General features: G+C 36.7%; 6 protein-coding genes across 29 annotated transcripts in view; 4 read left to right on the top strand and 2 right to left on the bottom strand.

The window, feature by feature from the left end:
- Positions 1 to 1,886: 1,886 nt before the first annotated feature.
- LOC107271215 (intraflagellar transport protein 57 homolog) lies at positions 1,887 to 4,873 on the bottom strand. Its single transcript, XM_015746934.2, has 7 exons — positions 4,416 to 4,873; positions 4,020 to 4,301; positions 3,777 to 3,945; positions 3,590 to 3,698; positions 3,323 to 3,519; positions 3,110 to 3,254; positions 1,887 to 3,015 (listed from the first exon to the last, which is right to left on the bottom strand). Exons 1-7 carry the CDS (start codon positions 4,571 to 4,573, stop codon positions 2,849 to 2,851), a joined length of 1,227 nt encoding a protein of 408 aa, XP_015602420.1. The 5' UTR covers positions 4,574 to 4,873; the 3' UTR covers positions 1,887 to 2,848.
- Positions 4,874 to 6,194: 1,321 nt separating this feature from the next.
- LOC107271201 (ER membrane protein complex subunit 4) lies at positions 6,195 to 7,333 on the top strand. Its single transcript, XM_015746890.2, has 3 exons — positions 6,195 to 6,559; positions 6,632 to 6,903; positions 6,979 to 7,333. Exons 1-3 carry the CDS (start codon positions 6,501 to 6,503, stop codon positions 7,173 to 7,175), a joined length of 528 nt encoding a protein of 175 aa, XP_015602376.1. The 5' UTR covers positions 6,195 to 6,500; the 3' UTR covers positions 7,176 to 7,333.
- On the bottom strand, positions 7,195 to 7,781 carry LOC107271202. Its single transcript, XM_015746891.2, has 3 exons — positions 7,591 to 7,781; positions 7,474 to 7,527; positions 7,195 to 7,401 (listed from the first exon to the last, which is right to left on the bottom strand). The coding sequence occupies exons 1-3, from the start codon at positions 7,603 to 7,605 to the stop codon at positions 7,324 to 7,326; spliced, it is 147 nt and encodes a 48-aa protein (XP_015602377.1). The 5' UTR covers positions 7,606 to 7,781; the 3' UTR covers positions 7,195 to 7,323.
- Positions 7,782 to 8,571: 790 nt separating this feature from the next.
- LOC107271207 lies at positions 8,572 to 14,783 on the top strand. Of its 5 annotated transcripts, XM_025088440.1 has the most exons (5): positions 8,579 to 8,797; positions 9,116 to 9,220; positions 9,285 to 9,509; positions 12,165 to 12,400; positions 12,591 to 14,465. In XM_025088440.1, exons 2-4 carry the CDS (start codon positions 9,139 to 9,141, stop codon positions 12,185 to 12,187), a joined length of 330 nt encoding a protein of 109 aa, XP_024944208.1. In that variant the 5' UTR covers positions 8,579 to 8,797; positions 9,116 to 9,138; the 3' UTR covers positions 12,188 to 12,400; positions 12,591 to 14,465. The 5 variants fall into 5 exon arrangements, with proteins under 5 accessions (XP_024944209.1, XP_024944207.1, XP_024944208.1 ...); XM_025088441.1 differs by lacking the exons at positions 12,165 to 12,400; positions 12,591 to 14,465 and adding an exon at positions 14,630 to 14,783 and having other exon boundaries at positions 8,572 to 8,797; XM_025088439.1 differs by lacking the exon at positions 12,591 to 14,465 and having other exon boundaries at positions 8,576 to 8,805.
- On the top strand, positions 14,675 to 15,316 carry LOC107271208 (ankyrin repeat domain-containing protein 39). Its single transcript, XM_025088417.1, has 2 exons — positions 14,675 to 14,783; positions 14,865 to 15,316. Exons 1-2 carry the CDS (start codon positions 14,675 to 14,677, stop codon positions 15,314 to 15,316), a joined length of 561 nt encoding a protein of 186 aa, XP_024944185.1.
- A 737-nt stretch (positions 15,317 to 16,053) lies between these two features.
- The window catches only part of LOC107271206 (nuclear factor of activated T-cells 5), a 46,521-nt gene continuing 39,861 nt past the window's right edge, over positions 16,054 to 22,713 (top strand). For 8 of the 20 annotated variants that reach the window (XM_025088435.1, XM_025088425.1, XM_015746904.2 and 5 more), the window contains exons 1-2: positions 16,055 to 17,054; positions 17,449 to 18,041. In XM_025088435.1, coding sequence (XP_024944203.1) covers positions 18,013 to 18,041 — 29 coding nt within the window. In that variant the 5' untranslated portion in view covers positions 16,055 to 17,054; positions 17,449 to 18,012. Of the gene's footprint in view, positions 17,055 to 17,448; positions 18,042 to 22,713 lie in introns of all 20 variants that reach the window. The other 12 variants (XM_025088426.1, XM_025088438.1, XM_025088428.1 and 9 more) reach the window with 7 other exon arrangements.

The following is a 22,713-nucleotide window of genomic DNA, read 5'->3' as shown; positions in this document are numbered from 1 at the left end:
TGCGGCATAAACACATATTTACAAAACTAACCCCTTAACGCATCAATTAAAAATTCAAAAGCGGTCGTTTTTCCGTTTTTTTCGATTTAAATGTGATGAGTGTCCTGATTCGCAGAAAAAATGGCATTTAGTGAACGGTCGTAATGGCGGCGCCCATGATGTTTTGACAGGTCAGAAATGCACGATTTCTTTACGTACATTTTTCTAACAATTGAAACATTCTTAGCACCTAAATTGAGAAGAGCCGCCAGCCGTATCGCATAACGAAGCGGGCTCATCAAAGATTTTGCTAAATCATTTAGAAATGAAGGAGAATAACGGAAAATACGTTTCCTCGCTTGTGACGTCACGCAATATATATAGCTAAACCAGCCAGACAGCAGCCTTAAACTCGACTGAACTCGGGCAAATGCGCTAAGAGGATAATAAACCATATTGTTGGTGGCACGATTTGAATGAAACATGATATATATAGATTTTTGGGATCACTGAATTTAAGATTGAGATAGATTTGTAATTAACAATGTAAAAAAATAAAAAATTATAATTCTTATACAAATGAAATGAATATTCAATCTCTTATACGTGGTATCTTGAAATCGAAAATTTTAACCTTTAGATTTGAACAATATTTTCGAATTTCTTTGTCCATTCTAAAGGCTTGATGTTTATAAAAAAGGACACCTAGTATATCAAACTTGGTACACGGTGTTCAACTGTACAGAACTATCTGTGTCAACAAGTCTACTTTTAGACCAATTGTGATTCTCTAGGACCGGTATTCATCCTTGAAAATAGCGAAAAGATGGGAGTTAATGTCAGTGAGAGATTTTCGAATTTTACACGGAATGAAAAAAAAATTTCTAGTATAGGATCACCTAATAATTATTAGCAATGAATTATTTTTTAAGTGTATGGATCATGAGTAACACTGATCTATCAAATATTTTTATCAGACTAAATTTTAAACCGAGTTTTCGACGAATAATTAAATTCAGTTGTGAGCAGACGTACCTGCATTATACAAGGCTGATTTCTTTTTTCAACCAAGTATCTTCGTATATAATGTATAGTGTGCAGTTTGGAAGTGAAAGTACGGAAGGACATTAAAACGTAGTATATGTATAAATTTCTTAAAAGAAAGTTCATTAGCGCCCAAGTAAAAGTGATTGAATTAAAAGGGAATATTTTAATTCTTAGTACAGTAGAACGTCGGTTGTCCGAATTAATTGGAGGATATGGATGTTCGAATTAATTGATTTGTTCGAATAATTTAAAATGTCTGGCAAATCAATAGAAACCAAAGGAAAATCATTACCTTTGGTAAAAAAATAATTAGCAATGGGAAATTTTCTTATGGAATGTTTACACAGCACAAGGCGCGAAAAAAACACTTGGCAAGTTGTTAGAATAACCGATCATTTGGATAACCGGCATTCGAATAATCGACGTTTCACTGTACTTGATATTTTATTTCATCAGGCATTCTAGCAGTTTCTAGTACATGAGCTTACCTTTAAACTTTTTCTTGCACTAAAACAGAGTACTGATTCTTATACTAAGAGCCACTGAATTGATTACAAGTTTTCGATTTCGAACTTGTTCGCCTTTATGATTTATTACGCTGATAAGAACACCAGGTAGACATTCGTACTGTAATGTGCAAGTCCGACTGTAGACTTTCTTATACAAACTGTAATTCGCCATCTCGCTCTCTACTCAGTGAGGTTGGAATAAAAAAACATTCAAGCTTCGAGTATAAAAATAGCACAAATTTGAAAGCTCTTTTATCCGTTGAGCACTTGTACATTTTCAAACTTATTATAAATTATTTGAGAATCAAATTATTGAAATAATGATCTGAAACTGATAAATTTTCATAGACATAAAATATCTAAACAATTATTTATTAAAGCAAAAAACAAATTTAAAAAATTGCATGTATAGAATTTTTGGAATTCTATCATATCATTATTAAACCAATTGTAAAGTTTGAAGCTAAACAGTTTTTTTACTGTCAGTGTCTCTTTAAACCGAACGTCAGTAGTAAGTACAGCGAACGTTCACAAGTGCGAGGTGGCGCAGTAATTAACGGTGAAAATTCTGAAAAAGGTCCTTTGGAATGTGCTACATTTTTCTCTAATGACGTCGCGTTATTAGGGCAAAGATCATAGATAGGAATTAAAATGTTAAATTCTTATGTAGCGTCGCTTTTACATTCTGCCGACATTTTTTACATTTGCCCTTTACTACTTCCAAAAGTCTATCAAATTGTGTTTTATGATAATAAGCTCATTGTACTAACTGCCTGAGACACGTTTGCATTACATGATTATCTCCTATAAGTCTTATCATAAGACTTTTCTATAGTTCGGTGTATCCAATTAATGCAGGCTCTAATTTCTCTAGACACTGACAAATCTGCTATCCCCATAATTATATGTTTGCTTTTCACTGCTATGTTATTTGAGACAAATTCTTAAGTATCGTAACTTTGGAGACGTCTGTGTTTTATCATTTTGAATAACAAATAAACTTGTACAATTGTTCCCAGGTCAGTTCACGGATAAATTAGTGCAATATAATGAATATAAATTAATAACAGTATCTATAGCACTCGATATAATTCCGTGTGGACCTAAAGTCCTTGGACCCTGGACTTATCACGGGAAAACATTATAATTGTTACCAAATATGTATTTTGGTACACAATTTATGCATAGACTAGAGTCATTGATAACTATTATAGTATAAGACTAGATTTGATTACATAATTCATATTAAAAAAACTCACATATAGTAATGTAGATGGACAGATTTAAGGACTTTGAGTATTATGATGATTTTATTATATCATCACGGAACTATTTGTAATGTTCATGTCTTCTTGTAGCTGAGTTCGATCGCGCACTCGTGCACACATCAGACTGTACTCCAATACCCCAATGCGAACGTTCATTTCAGAAATCTCAGACTTCATTTTTGTGATTGTCTTTTTGATATTAATTAGAGGAGCTGTAAAAAAAAGGTACGTTTTCATAGCTCCCTGCAGTGTTGTGATTCTAAGGATTTAATATATAAGAAATTAAAAATTTCACTAATTACGTACTTCCATCAGTCATGCTGGAACCTCTTTCGTCCATTTCTCTTTTAACTTGTTCTAGTTCATCCGTCAATTTATTCAGGACCCTTGTTCGCTCTGTTACTCCACCACTTACGTCCCTGTACTGTTCCTTAACTTTGGATAATTCTTCCTGCAAAGATGATATACTTATGATTTCAGAGTTTTTGCAAGATTTTTGACTGAAATAATTTTACAGACCTGAAGAGTTCTGAATTCTTGAAGAATAGGCTCTAGTTGTCGGTTCAGATACATTTCTCTCGTTCTTATTTTGTCCATAGTATTTCCAATGTCAAGATGTAATTTTTCTAGTTGACCTTTGGTGCCAGCAAGACTAGTATTCATGTTGGAGCGATGTTGCTTCATCTGATCTAAATGCGCACGCCAATCTCTTGAATCTGAAAATTTTAAGCTATTTGTTGTTTTGCCACGAATCAAAAGAAACTTATCATATGAAGTCATGATTACCTGTTTTTATTGTAACCTTCAGTTGAGGTAAGACTCTCTCCAATTCCAGTCTCCACTCTTCAGTGTCTGTTTTAGACTCCAAAATGTGTTCAGGCTTCTGTACATCATACTGACAGAAAATAAAAAGGATTATGCTGTGCACTGATAATATAATCTTGTAGGAATTAAAGTAATTTGTATGTGGTACCATATTCCGCCCATATAGTTTAGTGATATCGTCTACGTGTAAAACATCCTCTTCATCTTCTTCTTCATATTCAGCCATCATTTCCTCTTCAACTTTTTCCAAAATTAGTTCAGCGTCATCATCTTCAATTTCCGGTTCTGGCGTTGGATCATCCGGTGGTATTTCAATCCTATATATTAATTACCAAAATATATTTAAATAATAAATCTTATTTCCTAGATTATCATATATGAAAATACTTGCTTTTTCCATTTGAACTTTAACAATGTTAGAGCTTCATCTGCTAAACTGTCAAGAACATACACAGCATGTTCCCCTACACCTTGTTTGAGTTTATTAGGTGGGAATTCTACAGATACTCCAATTTCTCTTAAATGATCTAGAATAAGTGATATTGTGGAATTGGGATCATCGTACTCCTGAGGAGGATCAAAATTTTTCCCAATTTTTCGTATAAGCCAGGCAGCCAAGGAAGTAAACATGTAAAACTGTTCACCAGGATTTGTAGGAACAACGAAGTAGTGCCTGTGTACACAAAATTAAATTATAATAAACAAAGTTAGTTACATACTATAAATTATCCACACTAATTTATGAGTTTCCACTGATGGACAAATTTTAATTTTGTCTTTTGCTGACCTATTTATCGGTTTCATTTTCAAGTCTTGTAGAAATTCTGTGTCGTAATTCAACAGCTTCAATTTGTCTAATAAATCTTCCATCCGTACATTCACAACATATGTAGCTGATGGAGCTGTGCTATCGTCAATAACGATCTTGGCTGCTTCACGAAACATCTTCGAATACAATTAAAAATCTATGTCTCAGTAGACTACTGCTTCCGTCTATTTCTTATACAATTTGTTGTGACAGATTTCTGTAGATTACTATACTATGTATTGATAACGAATACAAATTTCTTGCATGCCTAACCGGCCTAACCTTAGAAATTGGACTGATTCTTGCGTCATAGTAAATATTAGTAGGTGCTTACTATTGACATATAGCATGGACTATGTACGCACTAACATAAAAAAACATGGTCGGCTAAAAAAAGTGATAGCGATTGGTGGCTGCAAAGCCCTGTCTCTTTCTAACCAGCAGCTGTAGTAAGAACACTGATATATACAGGGTGTTCGTTATGAAACGCATTGTAGTAACACCGTTGCATTCCTTGTCAAATTCTAAAGAATACGTGGATTTTCATTTTTTATTTCATATATCAAAATTTCGAGATAATCAAGGTTGAAGTTGCAGTAACGCGACCAATCAGAACGCGTTTAAACGGAGCGTAGATGACGTCGCGAGTCAGCCCACGAGGCTTGCTTACAGTAGGCCAATAATACTAAGAAGTTTAAACGGAGCGTAGATGACGTCGCAAGTCAGCCCGCAAGGCTTGCTTGCACTAGGCCGATAACACTAAGAGTATCGTCGTTGTGTCCCTGTTTATCTGCATGTAATTGAGTAAGATACAAGAGACGATGTTCTTAGTATTATTGGCCTACTGTAAGCAAGCCTCGTGGGCTGACTCGCGACGTCATCTACGCTCCGTTTAAACGCGTTCTGATTGGTCGCGTTACTGCAACTTCAACCTTGATTATCTCGAAATTTTGATATATGAAATAAAAAATGAAAATACATGTATTCATTAGAATTTGGAAAGGAATGTAATAGTGTTACTACAGTGCGTTTCATAACGAACTCCCTGTATACTAACTGGATACGAGCTGGCCGCCATAATGGTGTACCCATTAGAAGCTTGGATTCGACTACCGCGAGGCCTGGCAGTCAGGCACGGTACTATGTAGGTCGCGGCATATTTAATAAAAGGATGGAGTAAAGTAGTAGGAAACCACAGATCGTTTATACATATACGGAATTAATGCAAATAATAAAACGGTACATATACAGTTTGTGGAGAAACTTGAATGTTGCATTTTATTATGGTATATGTTGTAATATTGCCTTTTATGGTGATGAATGGCAATATTACAACATATATATCTTACTATTTGTAAATGAACTTCTTAGAAAATGTGGAATTGTAATCAATTGTGTAAATCAGATATGTAAACTATGTGCACATGCAATTTATAGAATTTGAAGATGATATGTAATCAAATTATGAGGTATACAAAATATTGGTTATTATTTCAAAAGTTAATAGCAGCTAATGAAACTGAAATTGATTACTTACATACAATTGAGTAGATCAGATATAGATCTTTTTACTCCGTTTCCAGGAGCATCTCGGTATTGTGAGCTCGTATCCAGTTAGTATATTATCAGTGAGTAAGAATATAAAAAACGTAGCTAGTGGGAGTATTAGAAAAGGAGAGGTACTAGGTGCCACTTCAGTCTCTCTTTGTCTATTCGAGCGGCATTTTTTCAAGAAGTTGAAGTAGGGCAACTACTTTATATGGTTGGATCCTCATACAGGCGCGAGTGCTTGCATGCAGGATTTTGGTTGGTGAAAAACATGGTGAAAAAGGTGAAAAATGACTTTTCTTTTCCCACATGTTATCCACCAATCAAAGTACTGCATTCGGCCGCTGGCGCTTATATGAGTATTTAACGTAATACCGAGCCATCTTTACTAGCCGTTGTCAGTGACATAACCTATAGTTAATGTGTTGACAGTATATTCTAGATACAGTTCAAGACGCAAACATTCATTTTATAAAATTGGAATTACAAAAGTAGTTGTTTAACCAAGTAATTAAAATGGCTGTAGCTAAACAGAGTACGAAAAAGTTGAAGTGGGCTCTTGACTTTTCTCACAAGTATGTATACCATTAAAGTACAATGATGATTCTGTGAAATCATTATTTATATTACTATAACCTCCTTTACAGGAATAAGCAAGAGAAGAATGTTGATATTGCTTCACCACCAGGATATAATCCATCAGTTGCTTTAAATCATGGCACAGAATTGATGAGAGAATTAGATTCAAATCATTTGATTATTAAAAAGTCATGGGACCTTGCTTTGGGACCATTGAAACAAGTTCCTATGAATTTGTTCATCATGTACATGGCTGGCAATTCCATATCAATATTTCCAATTATGATGGTAGGAATGCTTATCATGAGACCTGTTAAGGCCCTTTTCGTATTACAGCAAAGTATGTTGATGTTTCAAATGAATAACATAAACAGCAAAAGAAATATTTCTAATATTTTAATGCTATTATTTTCAGCATTCAAAGTCATCGAGGGTACTCATGCATTTGGCCAAAAATTTGTTTTCTTTTTGGGACAATTGGTAAACATTGCATTGGCGCTTTACAAATGTCAGTCAATGGGTCTACTGCCAACGCATGCTTCTGATTGGTTGGCTTTTGTAGAACCGCAAACCAGAGTAGAGTATTCTGGAGGAGGTATAATATATGTGTAAATGAGTAAAATGAAATATATATATATATCAATTACATCTCTGCATTATGTATATTTAAATGTAGATAATATACAAGTAAATATGTACAGATTAATTAAATTAATTGATTAAATCTCCACTGTATATTCGTAAGTATTAAAATAGTACACTAGTCTTTCTTTTTATATTGTTCTGAAAGTTGTTTTACTTTTTCAATAATTTTCTGTGGATCATCTACTCGAGGGACCTGAAAATATTATTGTTATGAGCAAATAGTTCTATGTACTTGACTTAAAAATTGTATCACGTCAATACGTACTTCATAATTTTGACTGATGTAGATTCCGGCGTAGACGCCAATCCCCAAGGTTATCTACAAAAAGATGCACTGTGGTTTCCAAATCATCACCTTTTGAAAACTAATAAAATGACATACCAAAAACCTAAACATGTTGTACTCAATGTATCCTTTAAATGTCAAACGATTTGAAAAGTTTCTCTTCTAATAAAATACAATATGTTGTTTAATCCCGTGAAAAATGTACAGGATTTAACAACGTTAGTCCTGATTAATACTACTCGCACAAATATTTCCCTTGGTTCTCTTTTTGTGTAACATTCTCATAGTTCCTTTAGACAATTTTATTCTAGGGAATAAAATCTGTATATTTGGTACGAATAATAAAAAATTATTCTCTAGTATTTGGAAATTTCCTTCAATCTATTAATTTAAATTAATAACAAATGAAAATGTGCTACATTCAAGAATCTGCAGTATTAGAATTAATTTTCTCTTTATAGCTGAGGATAATTAAGTTTTTCTGTGTAAATCTTTTAAAATTAAATGTACTTAGGGTCCCTAGATGATCGCGCTTTAGTTAGAATTATTCGTAGTAGTGTGGGGCGGCCGTAGCCCAGTGGATAGGGTAGCGGATTCACGACCGAAAGGTTGGAGGTTCGCGCCCAACTTCTAGCGGCATTCACCAATGGGTTTTCATATGAAAACTTAAGTGAGTATTTATACGGATTTCGCCCAACACTGTTCGGATTCGGTGTATAAACTTTGTAGCTTCTAGGGTCCCTAGATGATCGCGCTTTAGTTAGAATTATTCGTAGTAGTGTGGGGCGGCCGTAGCCCAGTGGATAGGGTAGCGGATTCACGACCGAAAGGTTGGAGGTTCGCGCCCAACTTCTAGCGGCATTCACCAATGGGTTTTCATATGAAAACTTAAGTGAGTATTTATACGGATTTCGCCCAACACTGTTCGGATTCGGTGTATAAACTTTGTAGGTCCCCTCACGCTGAGTTTGAATAAGGCCCGTCTCGCAAGGTACATCGCCATCTATTGTCGGACTTCCAACCTTGATTATTAGGACCAGTTACTGGCACATGTCCCCCATTGGGGATACAGCCATAAGGAAAGGAAGGAGGGGGGATTCGTAGTAGTGCTCGTATTTACTATACGTAGTATTACGTAGTTCTTGATAATACTCCGTGACTTGGACGTTTTCTATTGAAATAATTCAATAATTAGAGAGAAGATAAGTAGTGGATAATTATTGAAGGCAAGAAGATAGCATTTTAATAATTTAAGCAACATATAATGGCCGTAGGGAGCACAACTCTCGCACTTTTGTGAATGGTATTAAAGTAATATTTATTTCTCTGGCTCTGTGTATTATATTTATTATGTATATGGGGCGTTCTTCCCTCTAGATATTATGAGTGCTCGGTGTCTTTGTATAAAAGGTTGACGCGAAGTAACTGTAGTCTCACGATGTTGATTTGATGACGCAAATAATTATTAGAATTTTTGTCAGTCAGAAGAGTTTCCACAGCTTTATTTTTGTCCAATAGTACCTCCTTTTATACTGACTTCATCGAACAGTTTAAATGTTTAGTCTTATTGTTAGCATTATTTTGTTATTGTATCTTGTATTATATTTGTGCATATGTACAGTTTGTTTTAGCTTAATATCACAGATGCCATACATCCTGGTACGTGGTAACCTTGCTTCCTATGGTCACAGATATCCGTGGAGAGTCTTAGTGTCTGGTCTCAAAGGTACTGTTCAAGCAAATCTAATAATTTTGTGTAGTTTACTTCTAATCTCCTTATCTTATCATAGCATCTGATATTGAGCAGTTAAGTCGCTTTGCATCTGGTGGATACTGTGATGACTCAACGATAGTGTATCTTCAGCATCCCTGTGTTATATTGACTGCTCTTGAAGTACTTGGTTATAAAGTAGTTGCATCGTCAAGCACAAGTGTTAAGCAGGATTATAATGAATATATGTGGACTATGAGAAAAGATTTTTCGGAGCCAGAGCCTGAGCCTGTGATAAAAACAGGTATGTCATAATTTTTTAAATATATTGCTTTCATCAAACAATTAATGTATCATTTAGTTCAATGTAATTTAAGTGATACATAAATGTCTTGGAACAAAGGAAAATAAGTTTTAGGATCCTATAATACAGGTAAATATACCGTGCAGAATGTACTATATTGCTCAAGCTGAATTATGTATTTTTCTTGTGAAAACAAAATGCAAATAGCTCATTGCACTTGCATTTTTTTTCATACGACAATTGCTTGAGTATTTTCTTTCATATTCCCCAAAAATTAAACTACATGATTAATTCTAGAGTATGCCATAATTAATATTAAGACCATAATCTTTAGTGGAGAAATGTAAAATGGCATAATTTAACATAAAGCTAAGCCTTTGATCTTTTATCAAAAACATTCTGTTGGAGCTAATCTATTTCCAGGGTTTCTGTTTTATTAAGATATGCGATTTTACAAATCTCCCATAAGTGATGCACTACTGATTATTGGTATCTGCAGATTCTACTGAATTGTGTTAATATTAACATTCATCCCATATATTTTTTTGCTGGTGTTCTATAATCTGATTCGTCCATTATGTGGATTCAAGGGAATTTTGATCCCGCCCCAAACCCTCCTCTAATTAATCCAACTGTATAGTACATACGGGTTCTTCAGTACTAAGTGTTGCTTTAGTAGCGCGTCCATTTGATTCTCAGATACGTTTGTCGTATCTTCGTTAATTATTGGAATGTTCTGAAATTCAGACTTGCTATTTTGTAAGGCATGTTGCTCTGTTGTGATGAACCTTTAAATGGTAAAGTTTCTTACGGCTATATAATTCGCAGATGTGTTAAATAATGTGAATCCAATACTGCTGGCTGCACTTGTTTAGGTTATGGTTATGTAGTGCAAGTTAAGTTTTGAATTAAAACCTCAAATTTTCGATATTTAAACATTTTTCGGGAAAGCAACATCATTCCGATAACAGGGAATGAAAAAGTATCTTATTCCTTGATTTTGACATCATTATCATTTCCGTGAATCTTTATCATTTATTGTACTTGCTCTGACTCATAATTTTTAAGTTTGAAAATTTTTAAATCGTGCGTGGTATTGAAAGACACATAATTCTGTATTTTATAATAGTGTAGTGCTTTAAATGGAATAACTAAAATAATCTTGAATGACATATTTATATATTTGATTAACTTTAACAATTGTCTCATATAATAGCATCATTGTATTTTTTTATGATTTTAAAAATACTTTTATTATATTAGTCATTTCTTATCATAATTATAGTTTGTGTTTTGGGGAGTACATATAAAACTTAAATATCACAAAATATCAAATATCCTAAATAAAAGTTTTTAATATACCCGTGTATAAATATATTGGAAAGAAAAATTTGCCTCATCGTCATGGTAAAAAAAAGAGGAATAGTATGGAACTACTATATAAAGAAAGTAGATGGATCCCAAGTGATCGCCTTCTGCAAATTCTGCGATCAATCATATATTCAAAATGCTACCCGAATGGAACGACACATGGAACGCTGTCCAAAGTGTCCAGAAGATATACGCCAACAATTTATCCAAGTGGCACATAACAAGAAGAACAAAACAAACGTTCTGGGGATCAAGATAAATGATACTTGGACCAAACAAGAATCATCAATGGAACAAAGCAACATAACAGACACTGAATTAGAAGACTTGGATGATTGGGGATACAGAAATCAAGCATATCCAGATGGCACAACCAGTTCAATGCAGCAAAACATGGAACTAGTAATGCAAACTGGTGATCAATCTTGGGAAAATCGAGATTCTACAATACAGCCTACCGAATCGGATACAAACACAGTGAATAGGAACTGGGAAGCAAATCGTAGTGCAGCTGAACCTGCCGCATCTGGTAAATTCCAATTTTCAAGATCCATATTAGAAAATATTGAATTGCCTTTATATAGTTACAATGACAAGTAGATCCATAAGAATGAAATATATGAATATAAACCGTAATTCTTAGCCGCGTCTCAGGAACGAGGTGGGTCGGTGCACCAACGAAAATCTCATGCACCACGAAGAATTTCACAATGGCCCTTGCTGTCCATGCGATCGTCAGGATACTCTCCACTACAGAGCAAAATCTACCAAGAGCAATTACTCGAACAGCGAGCTTTAAGACGAGCAGCTGAACTCGAGTTACGACGAAAAACCCTTGAATTCGAGCGTTTCCAATGGGAATATGAGCGCGACAAAGCGCACAGCGAATTACGATGGGCGCACGAATCTCGTATGATGCAGTTTAAGGAAGAACGAGAAAGACAAATAATCGAGGAAAATAGAACACGTGGATTGTCACACGTTATGTAATTATTTATAGACAGAAACAAAATCCTTCAATTGTACCTAACGCTCCAATTTTTTTTTTTGCTAAGTTTTAAAAAAAATCGTTGCCTTGCAGGTTCGAATCTCTTTCTTGCTCATCTGTAGGATGTTCATTAATATATACATTCCTTTCACATAGAAAGGTTACTCTTATTGATAACGTTAATCTCCGTCTTCGTACATTGTATATATGTTTTGTAAATCGATCATAAGTCGTCATAATTAAACGTGTGATTTCTACGAGGACACGCATTACGGTTAGTCTATTTCTCCTTTTAGAACTGAAAGACAACGAAGTCTGAGATTCTTTTAAATCAGATTATAAGAGGAGGATAAGATGTCTGAGAAACTGATTAACATTATTGGAAGCGAGACGTACTATTATGTAGCCGTAAAGGGATCGCCCTTTGCGTCTGATTGTGCAGTCTTTGGTCTTACTGCGGATGAGATCTGCGCACTCACCAAGCGTTTCCCAAATTCGGGATCCGACGTTGTCAACGGGGTTGCGGTTAAAGGTTATTATGACAAATTATTTAATTCATAATATAATTTCATAAATGAGCTTTGTAAGTCCTTCGAATGGATAATTGGCGAATATTTATATATTTTCTAAGTAATATTCATTGTTCCCATAGAGAATTTTATAAGTCTTAACATTGTTCCCCGAAGCATCGAGAATATTTATCCATTGAGAATATTTTTCAGGAGCTCCGATGCGAGTGATAAATGCTCTTGCCGAGCTGGGTTATCGTGTGGTTTGCAGTACCGGTGAGGCTGAAATTTTCTGGACGTTGCAAAGGGAAGTCGAAGACGATTCTTGAATGATTTATTAAGCTTTTGTCCACCTCTATATACCAATCATCTTCGCACCGTTCACGTTTGATCAGTTGTCGTCGAAGAGGAAAATTAATAGTGCAACAAGATAACTCCAAGAGAAATATAATAAAAAAATCTTGATTAAAAACGTTTGTCCAATCTTTTTGCTACGAGGATTACAAACACATTTCATTTACGTTGTTAAAAGATTGACGTGTGTGGACCAATTGAATTGCGAGACATAATCACAAGATGACTGGAGAGAACAAAACTATTGTAACTCATTTTGGCGCTATTTTTGAATGGATGAACTGCCGGTCATTTTTTAAAAATGTTTTTTTCCGGATTTTTTTTTAGACGCATTCAGTTCTTGTCACATCTTGCTGTCATTCGTTCTTTGAATTATATTATTATATTATGATACGCCTTAGCTCCCTTATAGATCAATTTTCTTTGAACAGATACTTTTTTTAAGCAGGATTAAATGTGTTTTCTCTCATGATCATACGTTTTTATAATTGTGATGATTAAACTGCGTAACGCATCTGTACTCGTAGGTAATGTGGAAAACACTTAACGGATATTTTTCTCATATAATTAATTGATGGCGCGTCGCGCAAAAGTGGCCTATTTTCATAAAGCAACGACTAGTAAAAAAAAGCAAAGATATAAATTGACCATTGCGTAGAATGTGCAACTGTTATTTATATTTTACAAATGACAGAAATGATAAATGTAAATCAATATATATATATATATCAAAATATGTATTGATTTTCTAGTATCATGTAACGAAACTGATCAACCGTAGGATCATCGACACGACCGAATTTTTATTAATTCTTTTTATATCAAATTATTTTATGTACACTGGTGACTGTTAATTGAAGTTTTTTTATCTAGAATATACTTTATAACGAAAGCCGTTGGAACAACTATAGCTTGATAACATATTGAAGTGATTACTCATCACTTCAATATTACCTTGTCTGGCTAACGATTTACGATGTTAAAAGAATTATATTTAGACACTTAGTTTGTTCAGGCCCAATTTATTGAAGCGATTCATTGGCGTATTTTATTCGTATGCTATTAAGTTTAAAATAAAGACTAATGAGATACTCGTACCTTGAGTTAAACAGAGTTAATGAAATTGCGTTATACGATAATTTATCAAAATTTGATCTAACATTCCCTTCTCACAATTAATGATAATCATTAAAGATTAGAAATTGTAGCAGCTACAATTAAAAATATACACTTGCACCGCGTTTACAACATCTTATAGGTCACAATTACGAATAATCCAATGTCCCTAATCTTACAGTAGTCACTTATTATTCCATTAATTTATTAGCTTCGACGTTATGACTTCGAGTAAGTAATAGAATCTTATAATTCATATTGCTAAAATAACAATCATTTATAAACGTGTGAGAACAATTTTGTTGCAACTCAAAAAGACATTAATTTAATTCTGAATTAATCAAGCACTTGATTGGCATTCGGTTTCCCGTTACAAATTTTATTATAACTAATAAAAGATTGAATATATAAATATATGATAATATTATGTATATGTATATTTTACAAAGTCATATTTTTACTCCAATCACGAACTGGCATTGTACTTTTACAGGTTTACGTAATCCATGCGTCGTTGCGCGCAAGCAAATGTAATTTTTTGCATACTATACACCCAATATACTCATGTAACGAATATACATTATCGATTGTAACAATATACGGAATATCTTGATGTTACGTTATTCTTCTTTATTTCATCCTGATCAATGAATCACAGCATATCATAAGAACGTCAGATCCGTACAATATAATAAGTGGCTCGGATTGATCATACGCATAAGCTAATTATCTTTAATGAGGAAAATATAAAAAAAAAGATTCTTAATGATTAACTGTTTCAGAAAAATACTGAAGTTACTCAAGTACATTCCAGACAATAAATCATCATGGAATCCCATAAGCATAACAGCGATGAATGCTGTTGCAAGTCCAATACATCAAGTGTCCAACAGTCATTACCAGAAATGGACTTTGAACGAGGAATTTGGTATGCAGGTAATAGGACAATTTTGTTTCTAAAAAGATAAATTTATTCACACAATCTTATTTTAACTAATTTTGTACTCTTGGTTTTAGCTCAAACGGGCGACTACGAACGACTTGAGAAATTGTTAAGAAAAGGTGTCTCGCCGGATATTGAAGATTCTGCCGGCTACACGGCTTTGCATTATGCTGCTCGCAATGGTCATGCTATTGTTTGCAGAGAACTTTTGAACAGAGGAGCTAATGTAAACGCGCAAACAAGATCTGGTCGAGCTACAGCATTGCACAGGGCTGCTTCTCAAAATCTACCAGATATCATAAAACTGCTATTGAGTTTTAAGGCTGATCCGAATTTAGTGGATGCTGATGGAAACACGGCATTGCATCGAGCTGTTATCACAAATGCTAGTTGCGCGTGCGAGGAATTATTAAAATCATGCAACTCCGGCATTGTAAATAAGAACAATAAGACAGTATATGAGATTGTCAAAGCAAAGGGACAGGAAGACTTGATTAAGCTATTTCAAAAGACTGGAATGCAATGACCTGCCCCCTCATAATTATATAGGTGTATATAGCCAACTTTATTACCTTGGTACGTGCTCGCATAGATAAACACGCTTAATTAATTGTTACCGTTGATAAGTAATAAAACAGTATAGCGTAAAAGCATTCTACGACACTCGATATGCTACTCCAATAATACAATTGATTAATGCTCCCCCTATTTGGTATAACTCAAATCAATAAATTAAACGTGCATCATTAGTGGAAGTATCGATCAATTGAGATTACGGTAAATAAGTTATTAAAAACAGGCCAAGCATACTTGGGGTGTAGGCATGATGCGTGCGTTTTACATTGTAATAACAAAATCAAAATATATAGCGAGAAAAAAAATCCTATTGCAATTACTACACTTCGTCAGAGAATTATCCCATTGACCTAGTTGCAATTTCCCCATAACATTGGTGATCCCGTATACCTTGTACCAGAAGCACAAAGCACGAAACGTTATACTGAATTCACGATAGTGTTTACCACATAAAAACATATGTACAGAAATAACAAGCAAAAGATCTAGTGCGATACTCCAACCACACCAAAGGGCAGAGGTGCACTGAAGTATTATCTACCAGGTCGTGCACTTGATATTGAACGAATCGTACGTTTACGCGAATGTTCGGTAATCTTCGTACCCGATCGAGTCTTTTCGTTCACCTTCGTTGCGTGGAATAATCGCGAATTCGCGGCTGCCGGAGCCCCATCGTGATAAACGGTGCTGCCACCTAGTGTAACCTCCCGTCTCCCGTGCGCTTGCAGTTCGTCGCGTTGAGTCAGTTGTTTCACGTATACCGCGGGTGCTTTGCGCGGGGACCTACTACCGGCTTTTAATCCGTTTCACACCGGTTTCTCTTGTCGATTCGCGTTTTACCTATATTCCACATAAATTGCGGAACAATCTGCAGTGTAACTTACAAGCTGGACGCTGTGCGGAGTGTGACAATCGCGATGTAACCGTACCGTGACGTCACACGGCTAATCAAGTACACGGAGTGAGAGAGTCGAGTGCGAGTGTGAGTGGGATAGATAGAGAGAGAGTGAGTGAGAGAGGGAGACACATATACACGCGCCCGCGCGCTCCTAGCTGTACTATATATATATATATATATATATATGCAGAGAGGTACGCACACTAGTACCTATTGGTGATACACGTACGTAGAATTGATGCGTGTGTGAACTCGCGGAGTATATATATGTACATATACGCATTTGGATTCGCTTTATACATATTATGAGACTGTAGGCATGTTCATATATGATACTCACACTTGTTCGCATCCTCATACACACTTGTGCGCTCTCGAAAACAGACTAGAGCAGAAACGAGACTAGAAATTTTGTGGCTATATAAATTACATCGTCTCTTACAGACGGGAACTCTCTTTACCTGGTTCTTTTTGGTTTTCATGGATTCTTTTTTTATTGCACGTGGGGCTCCTGTATCGGGCGTAACAGCGTAGTTGCGGACGCATGTGTGAAGTTTGCGGCGAGATACGCTTAAAAATTACGGCGAATATTGTATGATTTTGCGAGGGTTTAATAGAAGTTGGAGTAACATCATTTTATCTGGTCTTGTTACGCTGATGCTATTTTGAAGTTTTTTTCTTGTGTGTATCCTTGGAGTTTTACTGTCTCTTGTATAACCTAGTCTTTATGACTCGAAAGAACTGATCACCATTTTGTGCCAGCGTGCTTGCGACTTAGTTTCTAGCCATGGTGGGTATGTGCATGCGTGCGTGCTTGTCTCTCCTCTCTTGTCAGAAAAGAGACTGAGAATCATGGGAGTGTAATGTTATTTAGTTGAGTTTTTTATTATGAATTGTGCGGATCAAGGGCAACAGTGTTGTCTCTGTTTATTTAAATGTCTAATGGATTCCTTGTGATTTCGTCATATCATTGGGCAAGATTGGATTTCATTCTGTCCTTTGCAAATGGATGTATCTTTTGTTAATTAAAATTGGTCTTTTATCGTGTTCGTTAATGGTTTGTGTTTACTGTGAAGAAATTTGTTAGGAAAGTGAGAAATGTCCACGGAAATGAATTTTGTAATTTGTTACTTCATTTAGGTAGGATCATGTAACGGGTTATAATTTTCTATTTGAATGTTTAGATCAGCATAACTTAATTTTTATTCTCACTAAAAGAGATCTTCCACTTTCGCCATCTTGTGATTGAACAATTTAAGTTTTAAATTATTTGTAATTTTTTTTGATATATAAATTGGTGAGTGTTTAATGACACAGTGAGTTGTGCAAGTGTCTTTTATAAAAAAAAAAAAAAAAGAAAACAAAAGGGAAACCTTAATCAGTTCTACAGTAAGAAGATGGATAGTGTGTTGTGAAGCCACTAAGTTTGGACTGATCTTGTAATAGTTCAGTAAGGTGATTCAAACAAGGATAACTGTGAATTCCACGACATGAGGTTTACTCTTCCTTTTAATTCTACAGTGGGGACCTTCATGGGCTTGCTGCTCCAAATAGCCAGTCTAAATACGTGAAGTTTTATGAACTTCATTGCCAGTCCAGCACAGCTCGCTCTGTCCTGGCCTGTGATTATTGAAGCATTGCCTATATAGGCATTTGGATTCCATTGGGATTTCCTGGAAGATATTTTTGCTACCACGGATCATCCCCAGCAATTTTGCACCACGCCCACCCTCGATGAGAGGAGGCACATGTCCATTGCTGCCACTGAAAATGCAGGGTAAGTCAAATTCATTAATTGGCAAATATTTCTTTGTTTTATATATATTTAACATTTTCACTACGCAATGGCCATATTCTACAATAGACTTCATGCGTTTACTCAAGTTTATTTTCTTACCATTCGAGACCATGGTGTTATGTATATTCTTACACAGAGAATTTTCTTATTGTCTAGAATGAACATAAACTAAAATTGTTGCAAAGGGATGTACAACTATTTCATAGGAATTGATTGAGTTTATTTATTTGCTCCGCTACTCCAGTAGTTTGGTAGAAAATGAAACTGCTATCATGAATTTTCTGGCAAGTGGGATATCCGGCATATTATCAGTCTCTTTTGAGGCACAAGCTTTCCCTCTTCCCTTACAAACAATACGAATTCTGTTTTCCATAAGATGCTAGAACTCGCTAACTGTCCATTAAAAACAAAATAACTCATTTTTACTCATCGTTTCGGGACCTCGTAAATACGTCTGTCTATCTTTAGTTATCGTTTGCAGCGGTGTAAATAAATACACGAAATTTCAAATATCTAGATACGAAGAGAGCTGGACGCTGCTAAAAAGTATAGCACAGTTATGAAAAAAAAAGTAAGAAATAATTAATTGCTTCGGAGCATGTCTCGTTAGGCGAGTTTTGAGAAAACTGTAAAGGCGTTTGCACAATTCCATGATTCACAGAATTCTGAGGAAAATTTTTTTTCCTTTTTGAACTCCGAACAAACACTCATCCATTTTCTCGGTTAGAAGAGTGTAAGAGACTTCAGATATGCGTCAAAGGAATCCCAAAAGTTTCTGATTCAATGTAATATTGTTTATGGTGCAAAGGAAAAATTAATATTTGTGTCGCAGCAGAACTCTGTTGCCGTATTTACTGTAACACAGCCATTAACGGTTCCTCCTGTATTACACCATTATCGTTTCATTTGTTTCTTTATCTAGGTATATACCAAGCGTTAGACACAATTTACAGCAGAATCTTTCGTGACCGCGTATCTTTATTTTAAAGACCGTCTTCTTTTACAGTGTGATTTTGGAGATTAAATTTGTCCGGTAACCGACTTACTTCGATTATAGGCTCTAGTCATTAATTCGATACTCAATCGGTGTTACTGAAAGTTTCGCAAGCTTTTTCATAGTGAACAAAGCTTTACTTAGCATTCGGCTAATTGACTCACGTTCCACAAGCGATTATTAGAAGCGGAGCGGGAGTAGCTGAAAAAAAATAATTCAATCCTTACGCCGGCTAGTCGTGCGATGGCCCTGGTGGCCCAAGATGTAAAATAATGAGTTTGGCTCGGAATGTATTATTGCCCCATATCCACTCGTGCAAAAGCAAACTCTTCCGGGGTCGTTCTCCATAACGTGGCACACCAAAAAAAAAAGAAGAATCAACACTACTGCAACGACCATTTGTAGCATTGCGAATCATACGGTACGAATCGTCAAACAAAAGACACAATAACAGTGCGCCAACTGCGGGTTGAGAATCCGGAAAGAATGGACGCAAAGGATTCTCCGAAACACTTTGCGTCTCTTTTTCTCTTTTCAGGCGCAATTGAATAATCATTTTTCTTGGCTCTTATTCCCACATGAGATTTTTCCTCGAGAACTCTTCTTAGAGAGGCAGCAAAAGACCCGTTGATTTTTCACATTCTGCCGTTCCTTTCATCAGAGTCCGTTGTCCCGTGTCAGACATCTTTTTTTTTTTTACCTTGTCTTTTGTGCAAGATTTAAAGGATCGCTCGCAATAGCCAAGAAAGACTCCTTCCTCTTCGTTGCAAGGCATTAAGATGCCGCTGTCTCGTTGCGGACTCTTTGCCTACCGAAGAGAAAGTGCAATAACATAGGTAATCTCATTGTTGTTGTATAATAAACGTAACCTACTGCGGCCAGTACTTTATTACCTGAACGTCGTGGCATTGAAAAATAATGGCACGGCATTACGCGAAAGTTCGTACATTTACTTGGCTTTGCTGTTATCCACGCTCATCCGTTTCACGTCAGTTTTCGAGGTAAAAAGAATCGACAGATATCATCTCTATCATCCCGGAGTAACGAGACCGTTCCGACGTCGGATTTTCTTTAGGCTATTTTTCATTTCTCTTCTCTGCGTCGAGAATAATTCTCGATAGATTTCGTTTCTCCCATTCTCGATTATCTCTATACCCCTTACGATCTTTTTAATATGCTTAGCAAGCATAGCGCCTATCCACTGACGAGCCATTTCCAATTTTTGTGAATCACGTTTGCACAGCGTAAAGCTTCGCGAAATGCCATTTGAAAATTGATATCTGTAAGGTTTAGATTGTCGCCGTCATTAGGCTACTAATTCGAAAGGCAAGCTACGTCGCAGAGAACCAAGGACACTAAACGATCATCGTTGAACTAGAATTCCGTAATGGCTCCGTGATCCTGCTTTGTTCCTGAATCCTTATCTTGTCCGGCATCTGTATCTCGTCGAGTCAAACGAGCAAATGACCCTGTTCAGTGTGACCGATATATTTTTCTATTTTTTTTTCAATTTAAAAAAAGCACGCCGTCACAGTTTCCAGTCGAAGCGACGACTGTGCGATCGAACGACAGCAATGGCGTCCGTTCGTTCGCGCTATATACGAAAAGGATGGAATACATAACGTACCGATGCCACGAGAGCGTATTTACCCCGTCGCATTATTTTCCCTTCTGTTCAGTATTTTATCTCTGCGACTGATGCTCGACCGCTTACCGCTTTCCCCCGTCGTATGTCCTATTGCGTTCAGGTAGCGGTCGTCATCCTATCCCCACGAGGAACGTCAGTCCGATATGAAGAAAATAATGCTCGACGCTTACTCAAGAGACAATGGCAGTGACACAGTAATTATAGAATGAGGTGATCGGGTCGAATCGCTCGTGCGTCCATACGTACATATCGTGGACATGGTCTTATCAATTCGTAGAAGCACACTTCTTGGGCGCCAGGTAAACGGGAAACTTTGCTCAGGGATGCACGTGGCTCATATTCAGCAGTTCGTTGGGGGATTTTATTCCCCGTGGACGGGAATGGTCTCTCGGATCGGCAATCTCTTTTTAGACTTACCTTCATTCACGATTATTAGATGAGGCCTTTGCTTCTCGGGCAGGACGGCGCCTCGCAACACCAGTCTTCTTGGACTTCCTAGGGATTTTCGTTTTCGTTATTTTTTCTTTTTCCTCTTTTTATTCCTTCGAGCGCCCTTCCGAAGACCGTTCGGTCGGAAGACAAAGAAGCGCTGGTTTCTTGACGTTAATGCGTTTATGGGGCTGAGATTTCTTGGAATCGCGGCGTGTGCACGGTCAGGAAGTTATTTATTACGCTGAGATTCGTGGAGAGAGGGTCGGCAATGAAATTATTATTTGCTCGACATACGGGGATTGCAATTTTTTCTTCTACCTTTCTTTCATTTCAAGTACGTAATTACGATTTCATGAATTCGAGAACGGTTCGGCGCTTTAGGGTGATCCTTCATTTTTCTTTAACGCTCATATCCATCTCGTTGCGATATATGGTAAGGAAGTTGGCAAGGAAGTTTGTTTAATTTGGGGGGGTATGGGGGAGGAGGGGGGCGTGGTTGTTCCTTACCGCAGTATCCGAGAATTCGAAAACAAAGAAAGCGCGTCCGTCATTTTCTCGTTAGTCGTTTATGATGGTTCGCGAGAAAAAAAATTTTGTTTTATCATTCTAATCTTTTTTTTTTTTTTCCTTCCACAAAGACACTGACAGTTGGCAAGGGTGACTTTCTAGGTATTCTCGTGAGTCAACGGAACAAAGAAAATGCGTTATCGATGATCCTCGACGTAACTACAAAGAGAGCACTCTTCGTTATCGACGACACCCACGTAAGGGACAAAGAAAATACGTCTCGTTATCGATGATACATAAGTGCGGGACGAAGATGGGGTTTGCCACGAAACTTCGCTAAATACCGAAACATAGCTTTTTGTTCTTACGAGAGGGAGGGAGAGAGAGAGAGAGAGAGAGAGAGAGAGAGAGAGAGAGAGAGAGAGCGAGCGCCGTCGTGCCTGTAAAATGATATCTCGTGTCATTTCGATATCGTCCCCTCGGTCGCTGCCTCGTCCCTCCCCCGAATTTTTTTGTTTTTCCATGACGGGTTGCCACTGACAAAGACATTCCATTATGGTCGTACGGTGGGACCCCCGCTTTTGGTCTATACCAAAACTTGCCGGACAATGGAGAACGGATCTCTCCCTGCTATTTTTCTCTATTCGAAATAAGAACGCGACGGTGAGGTCACGTGGCTAAAATGCTTCCTGAGAATCGAATAATCGTGCGAGAATACGAGGTTTCGACGTGCGCGGGAAACTATGAGAAACGGCGAGCATCGAGCGTAAAAGCTTCGTTCAAGCTATCACCGGTTATAAGGAACACGTATATGTCAATCGTATCCCGATAATAAAGAACGTAAGGAGACAGCGTATAGAGCCTTCGGCGCAACTGCGTTGAACTCTGGGAGCATTCGACGTTATATCATATCGCTATGGCGTCGGTATTCTTTCAGGGTCACTGGCGAGCACAATTCGCAGTCCCGTCTGCATCATCTTTCGCTGCGCAACGGCTCGTTCCAGTCACTCGGTGCGAAACGAACGAGTCGACGAGCGAGGGTCCCCCCCTCTCCCCTCCCCCTCCCCCCC

Source organism: Cephus cinctus, unplaced genomic scaffold, assembly GCF_000341935.2.
Source record: "Cephus cinctus unplaced genomic scaffold, Ccin1 Ccin1_scaffold0928, whole genome shotgun sequence".
NCBI classification, from domain to species: domain Eukaryota; kingdom Metazoa; phylum Arthropoda; class Insecta; order Hymenoptera; family Cephidae; genus Cephus; species Cephus cinctus.
The sequence above is the reverse complement of the archived record's forward strand: the minus strand, read 5'-3'. Positions and strand labels throughout refer to the sequence as shown.